Raw genomic sequence first — 27,694 nt, 5'->3', positions numbered from 1 at the left:
TGATCTATATATAAGTCTCCCAGGTTTTATTTGACCATGACCTCAATTTCACGGTTCACAGTGTTAAGTTTTTGTGTTTTGGTCTGTTTTTCTTAAACTATAAGTAATAGGTCAAGTATATTTGTTGTATCGAAGAATTGTTAGCTGTTCATGTCTGCCTGGTATGGTTCGTCTGACCTTTACCTCATTTTCATAATTCATTTGGTCTTTGTTTAGCTATCTTGGTTAATGTTAAGTTTATGTGGCAGTTGTAATAAATCTTTATACTTAGGGCTATCAACATAATATTAATGATGAGTAAAGTAGGCGAGACATTTCAGTGTGTGCACTCTTGTTTAAATGTGCTTATTTATCCGAGTCCTGGACTGCATTCCAGTGGCTTTCATTCGTTTACTTTTGTGTAAATTTTATACAGATCAGTATTTTTTCAAATGTTTTACCAATATTTTAGCTGCATGTAACATCTTGAACACTCAGAACAGCAAAACAAAATTTAGATTTCAGAAATAAATAGCCTTTAGTCATCGACGAATAGCCGATGATTTCAAGAGTTGTTTCCGTTAAAGGATGGTTCCTTTTTTTTTGTGCAATACTTGCTCTTTCGTAGGCTCGAGGGTAATTTCAGCAAAAATTTTATCATTTTTGTTTTCATTACAAATTTTATTTATTACACTTTTAGTTATAACTTTATGAATTGGCTCAAAAATCAACCCAAAAAATCGAATGATTTTGGCCTCAGATTTATTTTTCAAATGTTTATATCACTGTAAAAGCTCCAAATTGTCTCCCTTTAGTGCAATAATGACATTTTGTTTTGGCATTAGAATTAAAATGTCTTTTTCAACTCATCGGTGACCTATAGATATTTTTCAAATATGCTTTACGTAAACTAAACAGTTGTAAAATTAAATCGATTTCTGTAATTTAGTTCTTTTTTTATTTCGATATATATATCTCTCTATTTCTCCTATTAGTTCAACTTAAAAAAAAGTACCTTAACAAAAATGGTTGCTTCTTTCGAGGGCAGATTGTGAGCTTAAGTGAACGATAACCCCATGTTTTTATTTGATTTTTCTATTTAGTATATGATAAAAGTTCATCTATAGAAAAACAAGCAAAATCCTACATGTATATTTAAAAAATAATGGATTAATACCCTCCAGTCCCCTTAACGACAAAAAAAAAAAATAAATAGAACATTACGTTTAAGTATCACCTACAGTATTTTACAACCTCCATTGGTGATACATTATATGTATTTCTGCTGTTGTTTTATATAAGTTATTGTCCTGAATAAACATCTTTATGCGTTTTTGCGTTTTTGCGTTTCAGTTTTTATTGTGAAATTTCTTCAATCAGCCAAGACAAACTTTAAATTTCGCCTTAACGATGTTTTCGCGAGAAATCCATGTATTATTATCGAATTACTACATTTAATCATTGTCTAGTGCCCTAAAATGAGATTTTCCGAGACGCTGGGTTTGAAATGGGATACCCTATTTAATTTAAACAATATTTTCAATCTTTTCAAAAAGATGCAGATGGGAATTTTCGTTCCTTATGAAAGTTTTCGCAAGGAGTTAAATTATAAACTCCTTATAGGATTATCAAAAAGCAACTATTAAGGACCCCCTTGGAATAAAGATCTTCCAAGACAACGTGTTCGAGAGTTTGAGTTTAATACATGACTTTTTAAAACTTAATGGACGGAGCAGGATTATCTTACTCTTCCAGTTAACCATACATCATCACAGTTGCATTGGTTCTTGTTGCTCAGATTTTAAATTTCAATGATTTCGTCCGAGACCACAATTGTCGTCCCTTGATTTTCGTTATTAGTCCCTAGTGATAACAGTGGGTTACTTGCCAATAATTTTTATACCCCTTCCAAATTTATTTCTCCTTGTTTAATGCCTCACATTGTAAGTAGGGGGGGGGGGGTGAAATTACACTGTAAAAAAATTTGGGTCCAGAATTTTACAGGAAAGTAGTGATCTGGTCCAGCTGAAAAAGGTTAAAAATTAGCACTTCGGAAGCTGTCAAAAGATTTCAAGACACCCTAAACACAAAATTGTCCATATTTTGAGTTAGACGCGATGAAGTTTTCTATAATTTTGATATAATTTGTCCCAAAATTAGTACAACACACTGTAAAAGTTTCATTGAGAAAGCGCAGGTGGGATTTTTTTAATTTTCATTTATGTTCTAAAAGAAATGCACTACGAATTAATTGTGTTCTCGGACCATTTGTTTTGTGGACTGTTGTGAATCTTGTTGTTTTTCATTCAGCTGCGGCTTTGTTGGTTTGTTTCAACCCTTTTTAGTGTGATTATCCTTTGGTACACTTTGCCTCTCTCTTATATATGATATCGCAATAATTATATATATGTAAGCGTTCATATACATTTATATGGATACAATATTGAATTAAAATAGACATAATAATTAGATGAGTGAAAAAAAGAAAATGAAGTAATAATTGTACGTGTGAGGAGTTGGCATTCTTATAAAAAAGAAGATGTGGTATTATTGCAAATGAGACAACTATCCACAAAAGACCAAAATGACACAGACATTAACAGCATTAGGTCACCGTACGGCCTTCAACAATGAGGAAAGCCCATACAGCATAGTCAGCTATAAAAGGCCCCGATAAGACAATGTAAAACAATTCAAACGAGAAAACTAACGGCCTTATTTATGTCAAAAAAATAAATGAAAAAACAAATATGTAACACATAAACAAACGACAACCACTGAATATACAGGCTCCTGACTTGGTACAGGCACATACATAAATAATGTGGCGAGGTTAAAGTCTTTTACACTAGAAATATTTTAGATCTTGTTATATAGACTAATTCTTATTCATTCTGGTCGTAAGTTAGTCTGTCATCCTCAAACGTGTGAGCAATGGTGTACGTACACCAATTTGTAGAATACATGGGATATTCAAAGACTTAAACGAACGTTAGGCATGACTTTTTATTAGTTGTTAGTGGCTTTGAAATAGCTGTCAGATAACTGCGAGTACTCTCAGATCTGTTCATTGTGACTTTTTGTGTCGGGATGTATAAGTACCCGGCCACGTTCACTTGTATTTGTGTCTATCTGATGAGTTAAGCCTTTTTCAACTGATTTTTATAGTTCGTTCTTATGTAATTCAGTGGTTGTCGTTTGTTTATGTGTTACATATTTGTTTTTCGTTCATTTTATTACTTAAATAAGGCCGTTAGTTTTCTCGTTTGAATTGTTTTATATTGTCTTATCGGGGCCTTTATAGCTGACTATGCGGTATGGGCTTTGCTCATTGTTGAAGGTCGTACGGTGACCTATAGTTGTTAATGTTTGTGTCATTTTGGTCTTTTGTGGATAGTTGTCTCATTGGCAATCATACCACATCTTCTTTTTTATATGCTCGAAACTTTAGAATAGTTTAGAAATTTATCAAATCAAATAATCCTTGAGTGATGGTTTCGTTATTGAAATTCTAAATTGATGTTTAACCGCGCTAAATATTATATATGATAATCATACGAATAAGTCAGGAACGGAGTTTCAATCTGTAATTCAATAGTTGTTGTTTGTTTCTGTATTTGTTTGTCTTATAGTGTTTTGTAAATCAATGGTTTTCTCGTTTGAATAGTTTTATCATTATGTTAAATGGTGTCGGCGTTTGCTACATGTGGAAGTGCATTTACGACATGTTATTGCTTAAACGCACAGTTTCTTCTTCCCGCTAATAATATATAGTCACCATTTGCACTTATATGCGAATGGCCGATTGACAGTCGCTCCAAAATATTTTGCAACATTTCAGTTAAAAAAAAACTTTTTTAAGTCTGGTAATATTTTCGTCATATTTCCAACAACTTTATTTTTCTTAAACATTACAAATATTACAAATATAACAAACAAACAAACTTCATTTTTGGAACACTATCACAAAGTTTACGTAATACATGTGTAGCTATTTATTTAGATAAACTGTATTAATCCATACATTTCGGAATTATTTAGCAACTATATCCAAATGACGAGGAAGTTCGAGGTTATTCAAGTAATAAGATTAAGGAAACTTTGGTTAACACAACAGCATGTTCAACAAAGTAGTTTTTTTTTGTTTGACAAACTCGAAAAGAGGGAGAAGAGTAATAAAATGGTTACTTAAGCATTTACTTAATTTCTATCACGAAATAAATGCGTTTAATATTTTAGATACAGATACAATATAGTGCATTCGTAAATGTAAAACACTTTTTAATAGAAAATTTAAAAGAGATACATCAACAGTGTTTATTTTAGAATTGCTCAAGTCTGTAGGGCTTATTCCCGATTGTCCCACTTTTTTTTAAATTAAGAGCTCATATTGTCCCACATGAAAAGTTCTGACTGGTCCACATTATTTTATGAGGCGAAATGTTCTTATCCCTTGTTAGATTGTCTCTATGGTTTTGTTTCAGATATATAAGCCAAAATCTACATTTTATGCGATGCTCTTCTTTTAGACATTGCGGCCATCTTAATTATTGGGCGGGGTCATCGGATACTTTTTTGAAACTAAATACCCTAAGGATGATTTTGGCCATGTTTGCTTTAATTTTGCCAGTAGTTTCAGAAGAGAAGATTTTTGTAAAAATTAATGACGACGACGAATAATGAGAAAATGAGAAAAGCTCACTTAGTCCTATGGTCCAGGTGAGCTAAAAAGCAAAACGGACAAAAAGCAACGGACAAAAAGCAAAAGTGTCGGACAAAAAGCAAAATTATCGGACAAAAAGCAAAACGGACAAAAAGCAACGGACAAAAAGCAAAAGTATCGGACAAAAAGCAAAATTATCGGACAAAAAGCAAAACGGACAAAAAGCAACGGACAAAAAGCAAAAGTATCGGACAAAAAGCAAAAGCGGACAAAAAGTAAATCGCGGACAAAAAGCACCGTGTCAAACGTTCAATAACATACTAGTAGACGTCGCGTACGGTGTTGGTGATAATACGGGTTTTGCTTTCCAGTTCGCCTTTATTGCATTTGTAAGAAGTTTCGGAATTGATAACTATATAAATGTATATATCAAAATGTGCGTAATTAAAAGTAGAAATGGAATATGCCTTAAAATCAATACTTTTATTCATTTTGTTACTCGAATGATCCCTCATAACACTGATTTTGAGCCTTTAGACAAGTAACACCGCGACATATGATCAGCGTTGCTTTGAAGTTATTCTTGTAATTTTTTAAACTTATTAAAAAAAAGTTGTTTTCCTAGCAAGAGTAGTCTTTGGTGTTAAGGGTGTATGTTTTATTTATGACGTCATCGTTAACTGGACGCGTCTGACCAGGACGAAAAGTTCACTTTGTTTGGTGGTCAAGCCGAAAATAGAAAAACAAATTGGATAGGAGTGAAGTTAAGAGTATTTTTAAAAGTTAATTCAAATATATTATTTCGAAATATATCTTTTTATTCCGTATATAATAAGGAAAAAAAATAAAAAGTTTTGTTACAACATTTCAAAAGATTGTGTCAGAATTAATGATTTTTTGAAATTTGTATTTCTGTCACAAAACCCAAATCTCGCATATTTTTTGGAGCTCTTCAAAATTCGAACGAGTGCTGCAGATCCAAACCACAATTTACATATCCACCCTTCCTGTGTCAAAATTATACAATAAATATACAACTTTCTATGTCTTCAATTAGTAAGTATTGTTTAAATTATGTCCTAAATTGTTCATTTTATTAAATCCGTTGAAATGTCACACTCGCCGTTTTCTGACGTTTTGGCGTATTTGTTAAGTGTCTTATGAAAAGTAATAGGCAGTTGCAGTCTTTTCTACGATATGAAATTTTATTCAAACATGAAAACTATTTTTTTAAGTGTATGAAAAAAAATTGTGTCGAAGTTTTAAGAGATAATATTGAAAAAAAAATTAAACGCGATCTTTTTGTTTTTGTCTAGTCAAAATTTCACAAAACGCCGTTTTTTTTACATTTTTGTTACAGGTATGATAAGTCATATTATACAGTTTTAGAGGGGGAAAATTTGAAATTATAATAGCACAAAAAATACTATATAACATTAAAATCTACTGTTCAGGGATTTTTTTGAACCCATTTTCGATCACATGTCGGAAAAATTAACGACACAGTCAGCGACTACTTTTGTCTAGTCATAATGTCACACCATGCTTTTTTACTTGTTTTGACGTTACGTTCTGTAAAACTTGACATGTAGTGCCTAACGTCGCAAATTACGGAAGCCTTTACGTGCCATGCTAATTAACTTTTTCCAATTTGATATGACGAATTATGAATTTGATATAACAGATTATGAATTTGATATAACAAATTATGAATTTGATATAACAAAATATGAATTTAATATAACAAATTATCAATTTGATATAACAGATTATCAATTTGGTATAACATATTATCAATTTGATATAACAGATTATCAATTTGATATAACAAATTATCAATTTGATATAACAAATTATCAATTAGAAATAACAAATTGTGTATTTCTCTACCAATAGTATGATTTAATTACATGTACAATAATGAGATTGATTGAAACATTGCGTAACCCAAATTGGCGCATTTTTTTGTGTATTGATTCATTGTTTATCTGACGTCCAGCGACAAATATGTCATTGAATGCTTATGTTATACTGTGAAAAACTTTTGGATGCAAGAAATAACATGTTTTACGGAATTGTTGATGTTTTACCAGTCCAGGAATCGGTTAGCCTTTTTTCAGCAAAATCATAGCGATATAATCGAAGCCTTACCTGGTGGTATTACAGATTTTATGCAATCTGTGAACTCTGACAAATGGAGAAACATGATGTGTTGCTTGGCAGATCAGATATTTCATCTGTACGGAAAATTTAAAGGCGAATTATCTGAGCATAGGTTTAATTTTGGTCACTGAAATATCTAAACTAAACAAATGTAGCATATAGATATACATATATGTAAGAAACATGTTTTTGTTTTGTTTGTTTGTGTGTGCTTTAATTGTAGTTTGTAATTATATGTTGTTCATTTCTTGTAATAATTAAATATATTTGTGGTATAAAATGTAAATCTTCAATATATTGGAGGAAATAAAGAGAAACAATCAACCAATCAATCATGAGTGTTACTCACAAACCAAATACATGTTTTCCATGGAAAGAGACAAGGGAATAAGCCATTGGAATCAAATAGGATGAACAGACACGATTACTCAAATGTTTTCACAAAAATACAAACACATCACAATTTCGTGCGCACGAATATTAAAAGAATGAGCCGATGATATGCATTAATGATTTGCTGAATATTTATACATCTGTCGTCTTGCCAGGTAGTGTTTCCTGGATGTTTTCTCAAGCATTATTCTAACCAGATGGTGATAAATTAGAACTTAAAAAACCTCTTGTTAATTTTAGACTGTTGGTTAGCTGCACAGTTTTTGCTACACATGGTAGATATGATTAAATGTAACATTACATCATATTGTTAATCGTTTTTCTTTCAAGGAAGTTAATAATATATATAAATACCCCCAACTAACCGATCGAATTATATATAATAGTCGAAGTTGACTAGTGAAATATCACTATTGTATGTTCACATGGCCATTGGCATTATTTGTGTAACAGGAATAGTTCCTTTTATAAGTCATGTGGTAATAAATATTATTCCATATTGGTATCCATATTGGCCGTCGGCCTCAGTGAATATCATTTCTCAAAAGTCAATAAAACCGCATATTTACCTCATCAAAAGACAGTAATTGTATAATATCTTATATACACGGCTGGTAATCTACACACGCAGAACATTTGGTTCTGCAATGAAAACTGTGAGAGGATTTTCCGGTTGTGCTTGAGTGGAGCAATTGTCACCGCTTCGAAAGGTATATACATTTCTAAATCGCAATTTTCTTATTCGACTGATCAAAATATTGAAAATCGGAGAATGCTATGCTGTGGTGAATACTTGAACAAAAAGATACATGTATTATTTACTGTTGTACGTGGAGTTGAACTCCTACAAAATCAGTTGCCGCACGAGAATTTGCCTAAAAAATTGACATTTAAATTTAAAAATGGTTCTAATTACAGACCCTCACAAGTTCAAATTTACTTTTTATTCGGTGAATGGGTATGAATGTCGTTTTGGGCGGCGTGTACGCTGTCCGGTGTTGAAAGACAACTTAATAAATCTAAAAACCTCATATTTTCATTATGACATGCGTGAGGGGTTCGGTTCTGATTGAGGACATCGTGAATGCGTTTGAAGCACAACCGGAAAATCCTCTCACAGTTTTCATTGCAGAACCAAATGTTCTGCGTGTGTAGATTACCAGCCGTGATATACGACAATTAAAAAATCGATCATTGACATTTGAATATCTAAATAACACATGCAGGAAAAAAGCTCAATTTAATTTGTTTCATTTTGTTCATCGTTAACAAAAGCTATATATTAAGAATAACTCATCGGAAATAAGTGCTTTCATGGTCAATCCTTGGAAAGATGTCGATTTATAAGTTCATCTGAAATTAATGCTTGTTTGCATAATTTAAGCTAAAATATTTGTTTCATAATTTTATTTCCACTTGTAAAGATTTGTTATCAATCCTAAACTTATTTTACCTTTACCCTTTTTAAAAAGAGGGTGTATGGCCGTATGTCAATCAGTCTTTTGAATTGTATTTTATATTTGTTTTTATGTTGTTATTCAGTTATGTTTGAATATATGAAATATATGGATGTGAAATAAATATGTAAACTTTCCTGTGAATTGGACTTTATATCAACTACCGCTAGTTTCCCCCAGAAACTAATTAATATGACAGAGGTGACATATACCTCTTTTAAATACTCGAATCCGTTTTCAGCCCATCCGATGAAATTTTCGTCGCATTTTTCTACAAATCATCGCTTCAAGTTCCTGTTTCGTGCGAAAATGCAAAACTACCAAAAAAGTCCCCATTTATGAACTAGTCACTTATATTAAGGGTTGAGAAACGGCTTATCCAAAAACGATGTTTTGCTACAAGATGTCTAAAACGAAGTAGTAATTTCGGGAAACTGCATTTATTGTGTAAGGTTTAGACTCATTAATTATTTTATCAAAACAATGAGTAAAATGCCGGCTGTTTTTCATTCTATTCATATAAACATAAATGTATCATTAAATAAACATTTTTTTGAAATTATTGATTTTTTTTTACTATATTTGCAATTTCAGGGGCCAATTAATATAGCTCTTATAAATATCACATATATGAATATAAAAATTTCAGGGACTGAATTTTCGGCTCTCCCTTGACACCATTTGCGAGTATGGTCTTGAGGAAACGACGATAGTCCGTCGGAAGGGGACGATAAATGGCTGACCCGTGTGAAGAGAGAGCCATACCCTTGTAGATTTCGAAAACGAGCAACATAATGCCGCTACAAGGCAGCACTCGCACCCGCAAAGTGGAAAGGGATTAATATAAGTTGCAAAACTTGTTTCCCAATCCACTATAATAAATATGTTTAAACTAAATATCACACCTCCTATTTTTGTTTTATTTATTTCAGCGAAATATACCGTGTAAGGCGTTTTATCAATCAAGTACGTTTTACTTTACAGGGAGTATAATTAAAAGTGAGAAATGTACCGTGTAGAACGCCACATGCGGGGTGTCGCCTATGTTTGACATGGGGTGGCAATTTCGAAGCGAAGAAAAACTGTCAAAGTAAGTTCAATTATCAAAATTTCTTTATTTAGAATTCTTAGTATCATATAATGTACTGCACGGAAGGAACTGAAACGCAATCTATTTCCTGCAAGCACAATTAATCTGTCGTTTTCAGTGCTCTGTTTTCTCAAACACCTCTCCCTAGTTTTCCGTGTTTCAGATTTTGAGGCTTCATATGCAAATTTCTGGATAAAAAACTACTTTAGACGACTTCCCTCTGCATCATTTATATAGAATTGAATTCCTTTTATTGAATTTAACCAAATATAGCTTCATACTTAAAATGAATTGGTTTTAAAACTAGTTTTTCATCAAAATATAAAGTGTCGCTTGGGGTGTCAGATTTTGCATCTCAAGGCCAGGGGTAGAGGCTTCCAATAAAAAACGAATAGATTTGCATATGAATCATGTAAATCGGTCTTTATTTGATACTTTTTAATTCAAACACATCTACTATATTATGATAACATATTAAAAACTAAAAGTACTTCATTTTGTCTGTTTTTTTTTTTAGTCATATAATAAATGTGCTTTTGATTTCATAAATAGTAAAAAATGACTCAAAATATTTGTTTACCGCTGGAAAATGATTTCTATTCCTTTGCAGTTACTATCATGGTCATATAAAATAACGACTGTGGCTCAATGCACCGAAACATGGTGTAAAATCACAGAGCAGACCTCCATATAATATTTAGCCGAAGCCACCAACTCTTTCCAATGTTCAGTCAAACTCCATCAAAGTTTATCATCAGACTCTTCTCGAAAGCGCACATGCACACCGCAAAACGCTTTCACTCCAAAACGAATTAGGTTTCTCTCTTCAATGAAACACTCACCGGCATCTTTATCATCCAATGGCTATTCAGCTTCAAGGAGACATGAAAAGGATGACACTACTATTCTTAACTATTTCAAAACAGCGATTCAAACTCTTGAAAAATATCAATTTAGCTGCTGATTTCCTAACTTTTGTCCAAATGGTAAATGTAATAGGTGGACCAAAAAGTATGGAACACATAACAGAAAGCTTAGGTGAGCGCAGAATGGCCGACCCCCAAGAGGAAGAAATAAGTTTTGCAGTTCCAAGTCAAAAGATACTATCAGACTTCATCGCCATGGACCTTGGTACTTAGTATCCTAACGTCTAACCTCTGTTTAATATATCTTGGTTCTAACATTGAAACATTTCATCATGTTCCATGAGGCTGACATGGTTTCTTTAATACAAGATGTCTACTGTGCTTTCATTAACATAATGTGATTGTGTTCCAAATATGTCACTGGCACTAGAAAAACCGAGTTGATACAAGAAAGGCAATTTCACCCAAAAACAAAAATCTCGATTGATGCCAATTGTCACCCGCCATTCCTTCACATTTTAAAGACCATTTTTTTTGGGCGGATGGCGAGCTCTTTGCGATCTTTCAATCGTAGACCTAAATCTTTAAGTGCCTCGTGTGCTCTTTTACAAAGAAAAAGTTCCCAAAACTTGTCTATACCCAATAATTGTTTGCTTTGTATTTATTTGGTCTTCTAGTAGTGTTTTTCTTTCCTTGAATTTATTCCATCTTCAAAACCGTCAGCATATAACATAAACTCATAATTTTGTTGGTTACGTAACATATTCTATACAGGATAAAGAATGCCTGGATAACGTTAGAACCAAGAATTCTAAAGACGTTACGCGCGATGTTCGTACATGTAAGCGTAACACAACGTCGCGACGTTTTTATCTACAAAACGTCGTATTTTAAAGGTTTTTTTTACGTTTATGTGATTGACCATAAATATGTGTTCCTTTGTTTGTTTGTTTAGAGTAAAAAATAGAAACAGGGAATGTGTCAAAGAGACAACAACCCGACCAAAAAGGCAAACAAAATCAACGACCAACAAAGGGCCTTCAACACTGTGAAAATCCCGCATCAGAGGCGAACTTGAGAAAGACCTGAAACACTATTATAATTGATATACTGATCGGGGAAAATGTTTGTTTGTACGTAAACAACACACCTTTTTTTTCTTTTTCCTTTAAATATGACTAGTATATGACAAACAATTATTTTAATTCCTTAATTGCTGATTTATATTGTATGAAAAAAAAAAAAAAACGAAAGCAAGAATTGGGACCTAGCTTGTTTGGGACGTATCGCTTATCGCACATGTATTTACAATTTCTTTTCCACTATAACATATATTAAGGACATTCCAATGATATGAAATACTTAATCTATATTTATTTCTCTTGTGAATAAATCAAAGATTATAATTTGTCATAGTAAACTTTATTATATTATATAAGTTCAACTTTCCATTTCATCTAGTACAGATAGTATGTCCAGATGCACGGTTTCGGGAAGAGTAAGTGCAAATCGAGAATTCACTCTTAACTGTGGTGCAATATAAATTACAGATGCCTCTGGTACAATTGCCTTTTTTCGTCTAATTAATTTATATGACAGTTCTGATCTATTTAAGTCTGATTTGAAGTACTGTCCTCGAATGATTTTTGTGTTTTTTCTAAAAGAAACACCCCAATCGTCAACTTCACTTGTTCTTAGTTTTTCAGGACAAGAAGATGCGCGCAATAAATAAAACTCGGCATTTTCTTCATCAGTATAAAGGGCGAGTACTGTTCCCTCTACAATCAAGTCAGACATTGTATATTCATTGTCGTTTTCATCGTCGTCTATAGTACCTTTGTCATCAGGTCTAATAGGCACGATCTCTTTGCGACCAATGGCGTTGTTTGTACACATGTTATAATTTCCTGTCACACATTCTTCACACGAATAACATGACATATACCTAACTGTTAGTTTTTCCGGTTCTGAATTTAAAACTTGGTGTAAACTTCTTATACCCGGAATAGGTTTATAGGCTTTAACCGAATCACGATTAATTGTCTCTACAAAGCGAAATATTCTCCTCTTGCAATAATGTGACTTCGTATCCTTTAGGTTTTTTTCACAGTAGTTAAAAAAATCATGCGCATTTTGAACAACGGCGCTGCCTCGCAAAACTGCTAAATCGACGTGATTTTTTAAAAAACCTCCAGCAGCGTCCTGAGGCCCCTTTGCATGACTTGTTTCAAAATAGTTCCTTATAAATAGATCGTAATTATTTTCAACACAAATATTACGCAATGTACCGAAACAATTGCGAGATTTATATTGCACGGGACACCCGTCCGTAAATTCGTGAAAAACATTCACATTGTAACTAATTGAATCAAGATATTCTTTAACCAAAGACTGAACTTTACTAGTAAAACACTGGTCATGTTTTTCATCAGAACTGATGACGAAGAAATGTTCGGTTACGATACAGGGATCATCAGGAAAACTTTCAACACCATCCAGCTCTAAAACAGAATGTCTATAAATGATCGAAACATGAATCGTAACTTCTGTTCTCTGAAAATATGTCGATTGCACCTCCACCCTCTCCTTACATGCATAGTTTTCTGAATAGTCATGAATCACAATACAATTATTTTGGGGTAAATTTTCCTTTAGAGATTTGAGTTGAGCATTTTGCCAGTATGCGCGAAATTGATGACCTGCAAAATGATCTAGAACATGTTTAAAGTGTGCAAACATTTCAGACGGCTTTGAGCATTTTCGTACTAATGTGAGTTTTCTTTTATTATGCACTGTTATATACTCATATTTTTCCCAATTTACAGTTGGAGCCTCTGGGTGGTCATTAAGTTCCTGATCGGAGAAATCAAGTAAGCGCACACCACATTCGGTGCATTTTCTATCAAGACAGACTTTATTAAAACAGTCATGTGTTTTGTCTTTGCCACACAAAGTAGCAACCGCTATGTCGGTAAGATGCTCATATACGGGGAACTTATTTTTTTCTTCTTCCGATAATTGCGGGTGAATATGTTTCTTTCTAAACTCCATACACTTCAGAAATAAGGACTTAGCCTCGACGTGATAACGACAGCAACACGTGAGTCTGTCCTTTGGAGAAGCTGCTCTAACGAAAAATGGTTTCAAACGTTCAAAAGTTCTTTGGTTCATACTGATCTCAGGATATTTTATTTTGAATTCATGAAATATTTCTGTTTGGGTTTTATCCAAAATATGTATAGTATGTTTTGAAAATTGTTTTGGTGCGATTCGAACACGTTTAATATCTGTTTTATTCGGGGACGGTCGGGAATTGTCGGGGTGCAACCAAAAGTCATATGCAATTTTTTTTATTTCCGGGGAAATTGCGTCTTTTCTGGTTTTCCTTTGAATATATTTCCAACAGGACTCTTCTGAACTTAAAATTTTGGCTCTTACATTTTTTCCGCCGGAAATTCGTTTTACAGGAAGTCCTATTTTTTTGGCTAATAAAACTTTTTTCTTTTCATTTTGAACATTTGATCCATTTGTAGACGCCGTTATGATGCTGATTGCAGTTCTTGCACCATCTGTTCTTAATAACTTGGTTTTGTCGACAATTTCACGTAAATCGTGGATAACCGCCTTTCCTAGGTGTATGTCGTTTTTATCCTCTGGCGTTACAACAACATTCATTTTTTCCAAATTGAAAACGGTCGGTGATTTTTTACTGCTTAAGTAAGAAGCCATTACCGCAGTTCTTCGGTTCGGCGTTAATGGTAAAGATTGTTTTAATTTTTTTAAGGCGCGACTTTTTTCCGTTCTATTTACGAAAGTTTTCCGATATAGGAATATTTGCTCAATAGCGGCAGTTTTCTTCGCAGATTTGCGATAGGATTGTTTTCTTTTTGTTTCCTTTTCTCTTTTCTCTTTTTTGTCTTTTCTCTCTTTTCTCTTTTTTACTGCAGAATTTGTCATTGAAAGGGTTTCTTGTTTTGGCTGTTTTGTTTCATTACTTAGTTTCTTTTTCAAATAACAATTTTTGTTTTTTTCTTTCATTTTCAAAATTTTCTTTGTTTTCCACAGTTTTATTCTGTCGGCGACAGATTTCTTTACTTCTGTAAATGAAAGTTTATAGGGTCTCGGTCAAAGTTACATATGCTAATACAAATATCAACTGAAAGTATTCAAATACGACAAATATTCATATCTTAACCGTTTTCATAATTTCTGGAATTATCAAAAGAATAATTCGTAACGTTCAAACCAAAACTCCGACAAAAACGTTGTTTTTATCAAGTGCGACATTCTAGTAAGCCTTCGCAAAATCGACGATGCTTTTTAACTACTTATTGAAAATTGATGTATTTTATATTTTTGAAAAATTAAGAAAAATAACATTTTAAAAAATTATAAAATTCTTCCATTTTAAGAGCACAGATAAGCAAACAATTGACGTAAATTTGACTTGAGTTCGTTTGATACGTCAAAAAATGGCGGTGCGACAATCTTGTAATCCTTTGAAAAATCGCTCATAAATTACCATATATCATTTTTCAGGATATTTGTCTTTAAATTTATAGAATTAAGCAAATTAACATTGATGTAGTAAATACAAATACTAACCTTTTTCCATTTTTGATAAATATTTTTGGATTCTAAAATCAGTAATCCCAACTTTTTTTTCCGTGGGACAGATTTGCCGTTCTCGTATGGAACGCTTTTGTGTTCTATGACGTCATCATAACGTCATAACAAATGCATGAAAGACTGACGGAACCTTTCTGTTAAATAATGGAAAAAACCGTTTTTCAAAATATTTAATAGTTTAGACGAAAATCTTAGTTTAGTGGTTACAATAAATGAAATATGTTACGCGGGACAGCCTAAAAATAGCCATTTTTTTTAAATGAAGCTTACCGCATGCAGTATAAAACATTGTTTCAACAATTGTTTTTTTCGTTTTTATTTTAAAAAACATTATTTTTTAAAATACGTACAATAGCAATGAATATGATATTACAAAATTATATATTTTGGACTTGTATCTTGCCAGCTACACCGATTTTCCAATGAGGTACGAACATCGCGCGTAACGTCACAGCACTTTGGGATATCAAGGTCCATGTCAATGAGGTCACATTTTGGGATATGAATGTCTATGGCGATGAGGTCTGATGGTATCTTTTGGCTTGGAACTGCAAAATTAATTCCTGCGTCTTGGGGATCGCCCATTCCGCGCTCACACAAGTTTCCGGTAATGTATCCAATACTTTTTGGTCCACCCATAAAATATAAAAATTTACCGTGAAAAAGTCTGTAGCCAGTTTTTACGGGGCGCCGAATGGGACTCTTGTGATTTTGTACTCGAAATTCAATTTTGTACGGACAAAAGTGAGTTTTGTTCAACAAAAATGAGTTCAGTTTAACAAAATTTGTAGCATACTACAAATTTAAAATTTTGTCATACAAAATTATCTTTCAGTGGACAAAAGTTACTTTTGTCATGACAAAATTCATTTTTGTAACACAGACTTTACTTTTGTTACCTAATTTGAAAATTGGGCGACAAAAGTCAATTTTGTATGCAAATTTGTTAAGTTTGGATTCTGTGAACTAATTTGCATACAAAATCGACTTTTGTGAGACAAAATTGACTTTTGTGAGGCAAAATTGACTTTTGTGAGGCAAAATTGACTTTTGTGATACAAAATTGACATTTGTGAGACAAAATTGACTTTAGTGAGACAAAATTGACTTTTGTGAGAAAACATTGACAAAAATTGACTTTTGTGAGACAAAATTGACAAAATTGAATTTTGTCTCACAAAAGTCAATTTTGTCTCACAAATGTCAATTTTGTCGTCACAAAAGTCAATTTTGTCGTCACAAAAGTCAATTTTGTCTCACAAAAGTCGATTTTGTATGCAAATTAGTGAGACAAAATATAATTTTGTCAATTTTGTCACACAAAAGTCAAGACAAAATGTCAATTTTGTCTCACAAAAGTCAATTTTGTCTCACAAAAATGAATTTTGTCATCACAAAATTGAAGTTCTCATAAAACAAGTCTATATCACATAGTTTTGTAAGACAAAAATGATTTTGTTATGACAGAATTGAATTTTGCACAAAACTACAAGAGTCCCATTCGGCGCCCCGTAGTTTTCCAAATTAACCTCTTAGTTGTTTCCCGATACCATAGTTCCGATGTTATTCTTTTTGACATAAATCTGACCGTCCGAAAGAAAAGTCGAAGAGAAATATTCTCGAAAGGATATTTATTTGCTTTCACCATTCGGATAAAATCAACAGCCATATAAAGTTTTTAAAGATTTTGAATCGCTTTTTTAAATTGTTGAGAGTAGAGTGTCATCGGCTTCAGGTCTCCTTGAAGCAGTATTGTCATTTGATGATAAAGATGTCGATGAGTGTTTCATTTGAGAGAGTAATCGATTTCGTTTCGGAGTGAGTGGTTTTTGCAGCATGCACAAGCGCTTTTGAGAGGAACCTGATGAAGACCTTTGATGCCAATGATAGAGTCTGACTGTTGTTGGCTTTGGCAAAATCTTATATTGAGGTATGCTCTATGACTTTCCTCCATGTTTCGGTGCTTTGAGCCACAACAGTGACATTTCATCTGACCATGATAGTGACTGGAAAGGAAAAGGGATATTTTTTAGCTTCAAAACAAAATATTTTGAGTCATTTATACTATTTATGAAATCAAAAGCCCAGGTCTTATATGACTAAAAAAAACAACAGGCAAAATGAAGAATTTTCAGTTTCTTATTTGTTACCATAATATAGCAGATGTGTTTGAATTAAAAAGTATCAGATAAAGACCGATTTACATGATTTATCTGCAGATCTATTCGTTTTTTTATTGGAAGCCTCTACCCCTTGAGATGCAAAATCTGACACCCCAAGCGACACTTTATATTTTGATAAAAAACTAGTTTTAAAACCAATTAATTTTAAGTATGAAGCTATATTTGGTTAAATAAAAGGAATTCAATTCTATATAAATGATGCAGAGGGAAGTCGTCTAAAGTAGTTTTTTATCTAGAAATTTGCATATGAAGCCTCAAAATCTGCAACACGGAAAACTAGGGAAAGGTGTTTGAGAAAACAGAGCACTGAAAACGACAGATTGTGCTTGCAGGAAATAGATTGCGTTTCAGTTCCTTCCGTGCAATACATTATATGATACTAAGAATTCTAAATAAAGAAATTTTGATACTTGAACTTACTTTGATAGTTTTTCTTCGCTTCGAAATCGCCACCCCGTGTCAAACATAGCCGACACCCCGCATGTGGCGTTCTACACGGTGAAATAGCAACCGACCAACTGGATGTTTGGCAACCAACAATCAAGCAATCGATCCTGTTACTTAAATTGTGTCCTGGTATCTTACTTCGGTTGTGAGCGAACGGTAGGAAAATTTGTGTTTTCGTTACAGTTCAATTTGGGGTCCTCATCGCGGTCCGCGTTTATAATAAGTCATGTTGATTAAAACCTAAAACAAATTGAACGGTTTGGAAGCAAAAGTCTAGTTAAATTGTACAAGAACAATATTCAAATAATTCGTACATAATTAAAAAATGTGTATAAGCTACGAAACAAGAAAATGTTTCTAAAGCTCGAACAAATAAATTTTATATTTGCCTACTGTAAATGTAAACAAGAAGATTTATCCAATGATATTGTTTTTTTTTTGCATCGTAGAAAAGAGATAAAGAAAGTCAGGTCAAATTATATGTATCCAGTTTATCTCATGATATCCCCTTGAGACAAAAAATTCTGCCACTTTGTGGCAAACTTTGCATTTCAAGGTAAAACGAAATCTTGGATTGGAAGTTGACAATAATTTTCGCCACGAGTTTATTTCTGTCTATATATATTATCTTATATCTTATCTTATATATATATGCGCAATTTTAACAATGAAATAAGTTTACAGTTAGTTTTATTTACTTGTGAGAGAGCTGTGTACAAATTCCATTACTAGTATGTCTCTTGTGAAGAGTTGTCTCATTTGCAATCATACCACATCTTCTTTTTTTATATTTAACAGAAATCATGAAATATGTGACCACTAAAACCATACACAGAAGCAGTGTAACGTTAAGAAAAAGGAAATCTAGAAGTAATGTCTGCTTTGTTTGTTTAAAGACAAGTTCATAATTAATCGTAATTCTGTCCATTCAGTCATACTGACAGTGTATATGCTTCTAACAATTCTCAATAATTACGTTAGATGTATGTTTCATTATAATACTTTATTCTAATTGGCTAATTGCACATCACGTGTTATTCCTTAAGCAATTGCATTACTCAATAAAACTTTTCGTTCATGATAACACGTGGTCTCACAATAAAGTGCACAGGTGAATTAAATAAAACAATTATAAAATTCGTGTTTTCATGATTATAGCTAAAAACTGTAATTATAAGTATTGAATGCTTCTTTTTGTAACTTCATAGGGTTGTAAAAGCGTTGACCGTGCGCATATTTTTAGAATGAAGCGCTTCCGCGCTTCATACAAAATGTACTTCGGTCAACGCTTTTACACCCCAATGAATTTACAAAAAGAAGCATTCAATTCTTAAATAAAAGAAAAGTCTACATGCACTTTAATTTGCCACGATAATTTTTGAACTTCTAAGCCACCCAACATATGCGTTCTGCATAGTGAGTGCGTATATAACAAAAAATATTGCAAACGTGTAGAATTATTTTTTTCATATTTTTTTTTCTGGCAGCCAAAAAGTAAAACAACAAAATACCGAACTCCAAGGAAAAGCTCAAACGAGGCTAAAACACATCAAACGGCGAATGGATAACAACTGTCATATTCCTCGCTTGGTGCAGGCAGTTTCTTCAATAATGTTAACTTGAAAGAGTTCAATATCTCATTTTTACATCAATCATTATACAACCGTCAGATTTACTAATGAATTGACTGACTTCGTTTGCAGGTATTGTTCTCTAATAAGAGCATTATTCAACAGGATTTACACCTAATCCTTTTCCGCATTCATACACATTTAAGATTATTGAAGTAACGTACTAAAATCGTTACATTAAGAGCCTCAACTCCTTCACGTATCATAAGTGAAACAGGTGATTATCGAATCCAGTCATTCATACAACACACCTACACTACAGACTGATATGTCCGTCAATGTATATAAATACATAAGTTCTAGGTCAAGCTGGTTTATACAACCAATAAATAATATTGTTGTGTGTTTGTTTAGTTGACAGTATTGATTAACGGTTACAAGAAGATTAACATTCATGACTGTAGCGAAATCTGGGGAGATAACTCTTGTTGACAAATGGAACCATTTTTCGCAGAAGAATTTGAACAAGTCGTCGTCTGTCGTGCATTCCAGCATCAAGTTGGTGGACACAAATGTGTACTGCAAATTACTGATAATTTGATTTGCAAGCCTTGTGAAGAAGCCGAAAGATTGTTTTACAACAGCACCCCTGAGGAGCTTATACCATATGTTCCTGGCTATCGAGGTTGGTTCATTTAAATTATATTACGCTTCAATTATTTTAGGCTATTGTTATATTCTATAACGCTATATCGAAAATGATGCTTCACTCTATGTGAGGCAATTTTCTGTTCATTATTGTAATGGTAACGGAAAAATTTATTAAGAATAAAAAGATCTCAACTCTCCTTAGGCTACAGTACCTTCTCCAAAATCACCAAAAATACCACTGAATAATATGACAATTTAATATTAGTTACATGGGAGATTTTATTCAAACTCAATTGAACTGTGTTGAATTGATGGATGTGAGGTTAAAAAGCAGTTGTATTAAAGAAACCATGTACAAAACATGTAAAAGTATTTCAGTTAGCAATTAATTTTACTTGTATTTTATAATTGATGTGTTCGCCGATGGGTAAAAAGATCACCGTCAAAACATTTTTAATGTGAAGTTATCCGTGTGCGTGATAAAGAATAATAATTGTGCGAAGAAAGAATTATCAAACTAAACATGAACTTGATCAAGGCAGTTTCAACATTTCGTTAACTTATAAACATGATGAGTAATAGGGGGCACGAGGGAACCTTTTTGAGTGCACAAAAGTGACTTTAAGAAAGGAATTGTATATTTAATTTTTAGTGAAGTGCGCTAATCAGTAATTGAAATGACTTAATTTATTTCCGTATTAGTTTACGACTAAGCGGAAGTATGAAACTACTTTCCCGGTGTTAACATGATCATATGTTTGTCGTGTTGATACAAATGATGTTAGATTAAATAAATGAAAACTGTCAAAACATGACCCGGCCGCCTATATTTACCAAAGTAATGTTCTTAATATAACAACTTATTGTGTGATGTAACACTAGCAAAAATAGTCCTTTTTATCTTAAAGTGATCACATTTTTTCATCATACCATGACATTATAAACAATCTCCTTCCTTATAAAGATTGAATCTTTCTTAAATGTTTAGAATCATCTTGTTTATTCCTCATACTTTAAATATTAGTTGTCACGAGTGTGATTTGTAGAATACAAAAGCTTCCGCCAATTTCCCGGTTTAGCATTTATTCTTCATATGTTATAGCAGACACACTTATGAATTAACACACTCAATTATGTTAAAAAAATCTAACTGTATAGATAATATTCAAAGCGAATAAAGTAAAACCCAAAATACAATTTACACTTTATATTTTCGCAGTTAGCCGACATGGTATTTAATAACTATTTGTTATATTTATCTTTTTAATAGATTCAAATCTATCCGTCAATACCCGTCAACATAGGAAAACCCAGTCATCTTCAACCGTTAAAATCACATTATACAATATTTTTATTTTTATTTTCAACAGTTAAAATACAATCACATTATATAGTAAAAATGGTAAAAAATCAATCTCCATAAAAAAGAACTGCATACTAGATCTGTTTAGAAACATGACTTGGCTTTGATGTCATGCAATTATTTTCGTTCCAGGGGAAATTTTCGTTTACTGTGAAGGAGACGAAAATAAACACACTATTTATGCCAAAGTTCCAAGATCTATTCTAAGAAATCAGCGACTAAATGCTGGTAAAGACAGGTATGAACAAATATCTGATTAAATCAAAACGTCATATGACCTTGACCCCATTTCCATAGATCTTTAGTGTTAGATCAGTGGGAAAAGATCTGAAAGAATTCAGTCATGAATAGTTATGCAGGCGAGTCATCTCAGCGAGTTCACTCTTGTTTTTCAGTTAAACAATAGTAAATGCAAAACATTATCACAACAATCGAAACACCATAATTCACTGGTACTTGGCACAGGACTTCTGCACTTTTAAACATGTTCACAAAAGGGACATTTGCACGCATTCATTTAATTTTGTTGTATACAACATTGACCGGACATAAGCAAATGTTACCTATACAATTTTACCAATAACCACAATATATTGTAATCATTAAGGTTAAGTGATTAAAGTTTGTGGTTGGTTAGTTAAAACTAAAGCTATAGCAACAAGTCAAAAGAACAAATGTATATAAATTACGATGCATTTTAATGTCGCTTTGATTTATGACGTTCAACTTTACTATTTTAAGTAGATACATCTATTTTCTTAAGTCGTAGCTGTTTTATTCAGTGGAATGTAATATATGAGGTCAATGTTGAATATATTTCGAAGTCTCTCATAATTCTTTATAGAATGGCACTTGTAACTTTATATCTTTGTAAGTTGTTTGTTCTATATTATTTATATACATTTTGTAATTTGCATATATACTGTGTATATGCTTTACAAGTAGATACACTCTTATAAAATATTGAATCTTAAATATCAAAAGTGAAGATCTTTCATCGAAATGTACCAATAAAACTGTTCTTGGATGAACTCAGTCTATGGTCTATGGTAGAACCTGATATTGTTTGTATTTCTTTTGACCAAGATATTGTGCGTCATTCTTTTGACCATAATGGTATCTGTATTTCTTTTGACCAAGATATTGTGCGTCATTCTTTTGACCATAATGGTATCTGTATTTCTTTTGACCAAGATATTGCCTGTCTTTTTTTTGACCATGATGGTGTCGGTATTTCTTTTTTGATCACGATGTTGTTTGTATTTCTTTTGACCAAGATATTATCGCTCTTTCTTTTGACCATGATGGTGTCTGTCTTTCTTTTGACCAACATGTTGTCTTTTTTTCTTTAGACCAAGTTATGACTGTCCTTCTTTTGACCAAAGTATTGTCCGTCTTTCTTTTGACCATAATGTTGTTTGTCTATCTTTTCGCCATGATTGATGTTATCTGTCTTCTTTTAACCATTACGGTGTCTGCTTTTCTTGCGTATGACTTAGATTGCCCTATTATATAACTTTTCTCGTTTTATACAATATGCAGATAATATTTTTCAATCCTGTTATTGTTAAAAAAAACATCCAAACTACCAAATGTATAGTTTTAATGTAATCTCTTTAAAGCTAATATTGAAGGAGGCAAAGATCGATTTTCCGTTGTGAGTCCGTCCTATGGACTTTTTCTGTACACGAAATTGACAGTAATATAACTATTCCTTTTTTTTCAGATGCATTGGTGACGGAAGTTGGAGTCAGTCACGTCTGAATCATTGCATAGAAGGAGGGGCTTTATGGAAGGATAACAAAAATGAAAGTATCCTTTAGTATGTTAAGGAAGGTAGAACTGTATAAAAAGTGTCGATGTTTACAGCTAGATGAACTAAATTTTAAATAATGTTAGCTTGAATCGAAGAAAATAACTTTCTTTATTAAGAAGTTTAATGCCTATTTCGTATTTTCTTCCTTGCTCCAATAAATTGCCACTGCTTACTTAGACGAGCTTTTGCAGACAATATTTCCCAGTCATCTGTAGAAATAGAAAATTTATTTCCAAATTAGAAGAAAAGAAAAGAAGTCACAGTCATAAGTAGAAAGGAAAAGAAACGGATAGTAAAATAACTAAAGAAAAAAGACTTCCAACTGACAAACCAACTCTTATCAGAAACAAAAAAATCGGTATCATCAAAAACACAATTGAAATAGTTCAATATCGCACAGTGTAATATAAGAGTAAAAAATGTATGGAAAAGATATTGACTTTAAAAATCAGTAAACTCACGAATTTCCATGTTAACTGAACGGCTATAAATTTTGAACTTCATTTCAGAATGAACATGTGCACTATGTTTCGATTAACCACAACTTCACTGTAAACTACAGCATACCAAAACTTAAACCAACAGTTGGACAACACGGACAATGGACAGAAGGACGGAAGCACAGACCTGAAAACATAATGTTACTTTCTATTATATAGTATATGCTATCGTCGATGTAAATATAGTTTGTTTGTCTCATACATTAATCGTACTTTCATTAGTTTCCTTAACCATAAGAATTCCTTATGTTCGATAACCTGGTGGCTGACTTTGAACGACCTTGTGCCTTAGACATTAAACTATGTAGATACTATCACGGACAATGTGAAGATGAACATAAAAGAAAGAAACTGGAACAAAAGAGCAACAACTCCACAAGTTTGAGTATGGGGTTTCGGATCTGTGGAATGCAGGTATGTACAGGTATATTTATGTCTGTCGACTCATACTTCTATTTATAACAATTTATAAGTGAATTTAAACATACTTCAGATGTGGATACTTAAAAATTCCAAAGATCTTTTAGAGTACATACAATCTAACTCTCTCTCATCTTGTAACAGTATTAAAACATTTGATTTTTCTACTCTTTACACTTGTATTCCACATTCCAAACTAAAAGACAAATTGAAAGAGTTGGTATTGCTTAGCTTCGTAAAAAAGAATGGCCAACGTAGATACAAGTATCTTGTCTTAGGGAGGGATAAATCCTACTTTGTAAAGGATCACTCTGATATAAACAAAAAATTCTCTGAAACTGATATTATCAAGATGCTTGATTTCTTGATTGACAACATATTTGTTAAGTTCGGAGGACGTGTTTTTCAACAGACTGTCGGCATTCCAATGGGAACAAACTGTGCCCCTCTACTTGCCGACTTGTTTCTTTATTATTATGAGGCTGACTTCATGCAGGAACTTCTTAGGAAGAAAGATAAGAAGTAAGCAATATCCTTTAACTCTACTTTTCGCTATATAGATGATGTTCTTTCACTAATAATTCAAAATTTGGTGACTATGTGGAACGCATCTATCCAATCGAGCTGGAGACAAAGGATACTACAGATTCAGTTAAGTCGGCCTCATATCTTGACTTACATCTAGAAATTGACAATGAGGTTCGGTTGAAAACAAAACTTTACGACAAAAGAGATGGTTTCAGCTTTGCAATTGTGAACTTTCCATTTCTAAGTAGCAACATTCCAGCAGCACCTGCATACGGGGTATATATCTCCCAATTGATACGATATTCCCCTGCTTGCATTTCCTATCATGATTTTCTTGATAGGGGGTTGCTGCTCACAAGGAAGCTATTAAACCAAGAGTTCCAAATGGTGAAGTTGAAATCATCCCTTCGTAAATTTTACGGACGCCATCACGAGTTGGTTGACCGTTATGGAATAACCGTTTCACAAATGATATCGGATATGTTCCTTACGTCGTAACTACAATCCCCTTTCCTTTCTTGAATGTGACTACCGAATTAGACTATTTACCGGATTTGTTATCACATAAGCAACACGACGGGTGCCACATGTGGAGCAGGATCTGCTTACCCTTCCGGAGCACCTGAGATCACCCCTAGTTTTTTGGTGGGGTTCGTGTTGTTTATTCTTTAGTTTTCTATGTTGTGTCGTGTGTGCTGTTGTTTTTTTGTCTTTTTCATTTTTAGCCATGGCGTTGTCAGTTTGTTTTAGATTTATGAGTTTGACTGTCCCTTTGGTATCTTTTGTCCCTCTTTTATTGCGAAATACACAAAAGAATAATCTAACACAAGTTGTTTCAACTTATACAGGTCCTGTTCATTTTCTCATGATAAGATAAGCAGTATATATCTATGTATGGAAATTACATAAATCAAAGTCACTAAAAAACAATTAATTGTATGTAATGAAAAGGAAATTAACACCAATACTGCAGATGGAGCTTGTCTTCTGAAGCATATTTTAGAAAAAGTAAAATAATGACCAAAATAAAAGTAAAAAAACAACAACCAGGGACGGTAATTAAACAATAAAAAACGATAAAACGTAAAGACATCTTTCACTCAGTCTAGTTTATGTACAGAAATGGCAAACCAAATGCATTGATATAAAATCCTTGTTCATTTATAATTTACTAGAACTGATATTAAAGTTTTTCTTATATAAGTACATGATCTAATGAAAGGGATATTCGAAATAGCTATCAGGAAATCAAATAATTATGCCATGGTTACGACAAAATTCGATCTAAAACAAATGATAACCTACCGTTCTGTTTAACCCTTGCACTCTAATTCGCATTAAATGTTCACTTAAACGCTGTATGTAGCTTGAAAAAAACAAAATGAAACGCAGATACCGTCAATGCAATTATTTTGTTTTGTTTCAGGTATATCACCCAGAAACTGGAAAACTTGAGAAACACAACAAGTACTTTGGAATGTCCATAAATGACAACCAGGCAGTCGACGTACTAAGAACTTTCTTCGGAAATAGTTCTAACACAAATCTACATAATATATCTAACACAGTTAGAAATATACATACTGCAATTTTAAATCAAACCGACTTTGTGTTCCTATCCATTTCGCTTTTTTTCTTTTACGACTGTAAAAAACCCGACGTCACACCGTCGATAGAGAAAGTGGAAATAGACGACCAGAATGTTCAAGCAGGTTTTAAAGTACGTTTAATAGATTTCGAAAAAGCGATCGCAAGTTCAGACAACAAAATCCACCAGCTTCCACAACGTATCAAAGACAATATTAATTATGGAATGGTAAACTTGGCGAACATTATTGACAGTTTTGTGATAGAAAAGTGAGAATAAGTGTAGTTTTACTGAAGTTTTTAATTATGCAATAACTATAAAATGGCAAATCATGCTTTTAGTATAGGAAACTGTATAAACGGATCAGTACATTGAAACCAATAGAAATTTGCTCCCTTTTTTTGTGAATGGTATACTTTCTTGAAAAAATTCGAAATGTATTGGAGCCTTGTATGTCAATTTTAACACCGATAGCAGAATGAGCACGGAGAGTTAAGACATTTGTAAAATTCACGTTTGCCAGCGTATGACACCTTTACAAAATAGACACAATAATATCATTCTATGACGAATTTGTAACCCTGAAAATCACGTTGCTTAAGAAGATGAAAAATTCCCGTTTTTTTAATTACGAATAAAAATTGGCATACGGATATTTGGCGGTGAAAATTGTGTTGTTTTATGTTGAACAAGTGCCCCTTCAATGAAGCTCATTGGATATATGGTTCAAAAGCACCATAATTTTCGTTTTGTTACATGTACGTTTGAGAGAGCCTTGCAAGTCAAATATGGCGATCACTTTTGCTACTACTATACAAGTATTACATATTGATTAAACTGTATTTAAAAGAAACTATGGACTAAATATACGATATTGAGCCCCTTCAATGGCATACATTTTTCGTTTATGAATCATGAATTATTTAAGTATGGTTCCTACTTTAAAAATCACACTCTGATTCAAACAAAAAGTTCTCTTTAACTGACAATTTTATTAAGATGATTCATTGATTGAAAACCTATTGAGTACGTGTTTTCAACAAACAGTTGATATTTTCATAGGAACCAACTGTGCCCCTTTCTTGTCGTCTTACTTCAGTATTCATATGATGCTGGTCTGGTACAGGAGCCTTATAGGAAAAATGAAAAGAAACTAGCATTATCCTTAAATTCCTCTTTCCGTTAGATAGATGAATCGTGAATGTGACCTACCGAATTAGACCGGAATTATTTACCGGATTTGTTATCACATAAGCAACACGACGGTTGCCACATGTGGAGCAGGATTTGCATACCCTTCCGGAGCACCTGAGATCACCCCTAGTTTTTTTTGGTGGGGTTCGTGTTGTTTATTCTTTAGTTTTCTATGTTGTGTCATGTGTGCTGT

The 27,694-nt window shown here is 32.8% G+C and overlaps 1 protein-coding gene across 3 annotated transcripts; it reads left to right on the top strand.

The window, feature by feature from the left end:
• Positions 1 to 7,818: 7,818 nt before the first annotated feature.
• On the top strand, positions 7,819 to 26,962 carry LOC143065224 (inositol hexakisphosphate kinase 1-like). Of its 3 annotated transcripts, XM_076238663.1 has the most exons (7): positions 17,815 to 18,026; positions 18,669 to 18,740; positions 19,856 to 20,126; positions 21,588 to 21,693; positions 23,182 to 23,267; positions 24,010 to 24,185; positions 26,146 to 26,962. In XM_076238663.1, the coding sequence occupies exons 3-7, from the start codon at positions 19,937 to 19,939 to the stop codon at positions 26,578 to 26,580; spliced, it is 993 nt and encodes a 330-aa protein (XP_076094778.1). In that variant the 5' UTR covers positions 17,815 to 18,026; positions 18,669 to 18,740; positions 19,856 to 19,936; the 3' UTR covers positions 26,581 to 26,962. The 3 variants fall into 3 exon arrangements, with proteins under 3 accessions (XP_076094779.1, XP_076094778.1, XP_076094777.1); XM_076238664.1 differs by lacking the exons at positions 17,815 to 18,026; positions 18,669 to 18,740 and adding an exon at positions 7,819 to 7,908; XM_076238662.1 differs by lacking the exon at positions 18,669 to 18,740.
• The last annotated feature ends 732 nt before the right edge of the window (positions 26,963 to 27,694 follow it).

This window comes from Mytilus galloprovincialis, chromosome 2, assembly GCF_965363235.1.
Source record: "Mytilus galloprovincialis chromosome 2, xbMytGall1.hap1.1, whole genome shotgun sequence".
NCBI lineage: Eukaryota > Metazoa > Mollusca > Bivalvia > Mytilida > Mytilidae > Mytilus > Mytilus galloprovincialis.
The sequence above is the reverse complement of the archived record's forward strand: the minus strand, read 5'-3'. Positions and strand labels throughout refer to the sequence as shown.

Excerpts from the sequence above, each read along its gene's own strand:
- LOC143065224 (XM_076238664.1), top strand. The coding sequence starts at position 19,937 with ATGGAACCATTTTTCGCAGAAGAATTTGAACAAGTCGTCGTCTGTCGT. Across the intron at positions 23,268-24,009 it reads GAAGGATAACAAAAATGAAA|AATTCCTTATGTTCGATAAC; the intron begins GTATCCTTTAGT and ends CTTAACCATAAG. Across the intron at positions 24,186-26,145 it reads TTCGGATCTGTGGAATGCAG|GTATATCACCCAGAAACTGG; the intron begins GTATGTACAGGT and ends GTTTTGTTTCAG.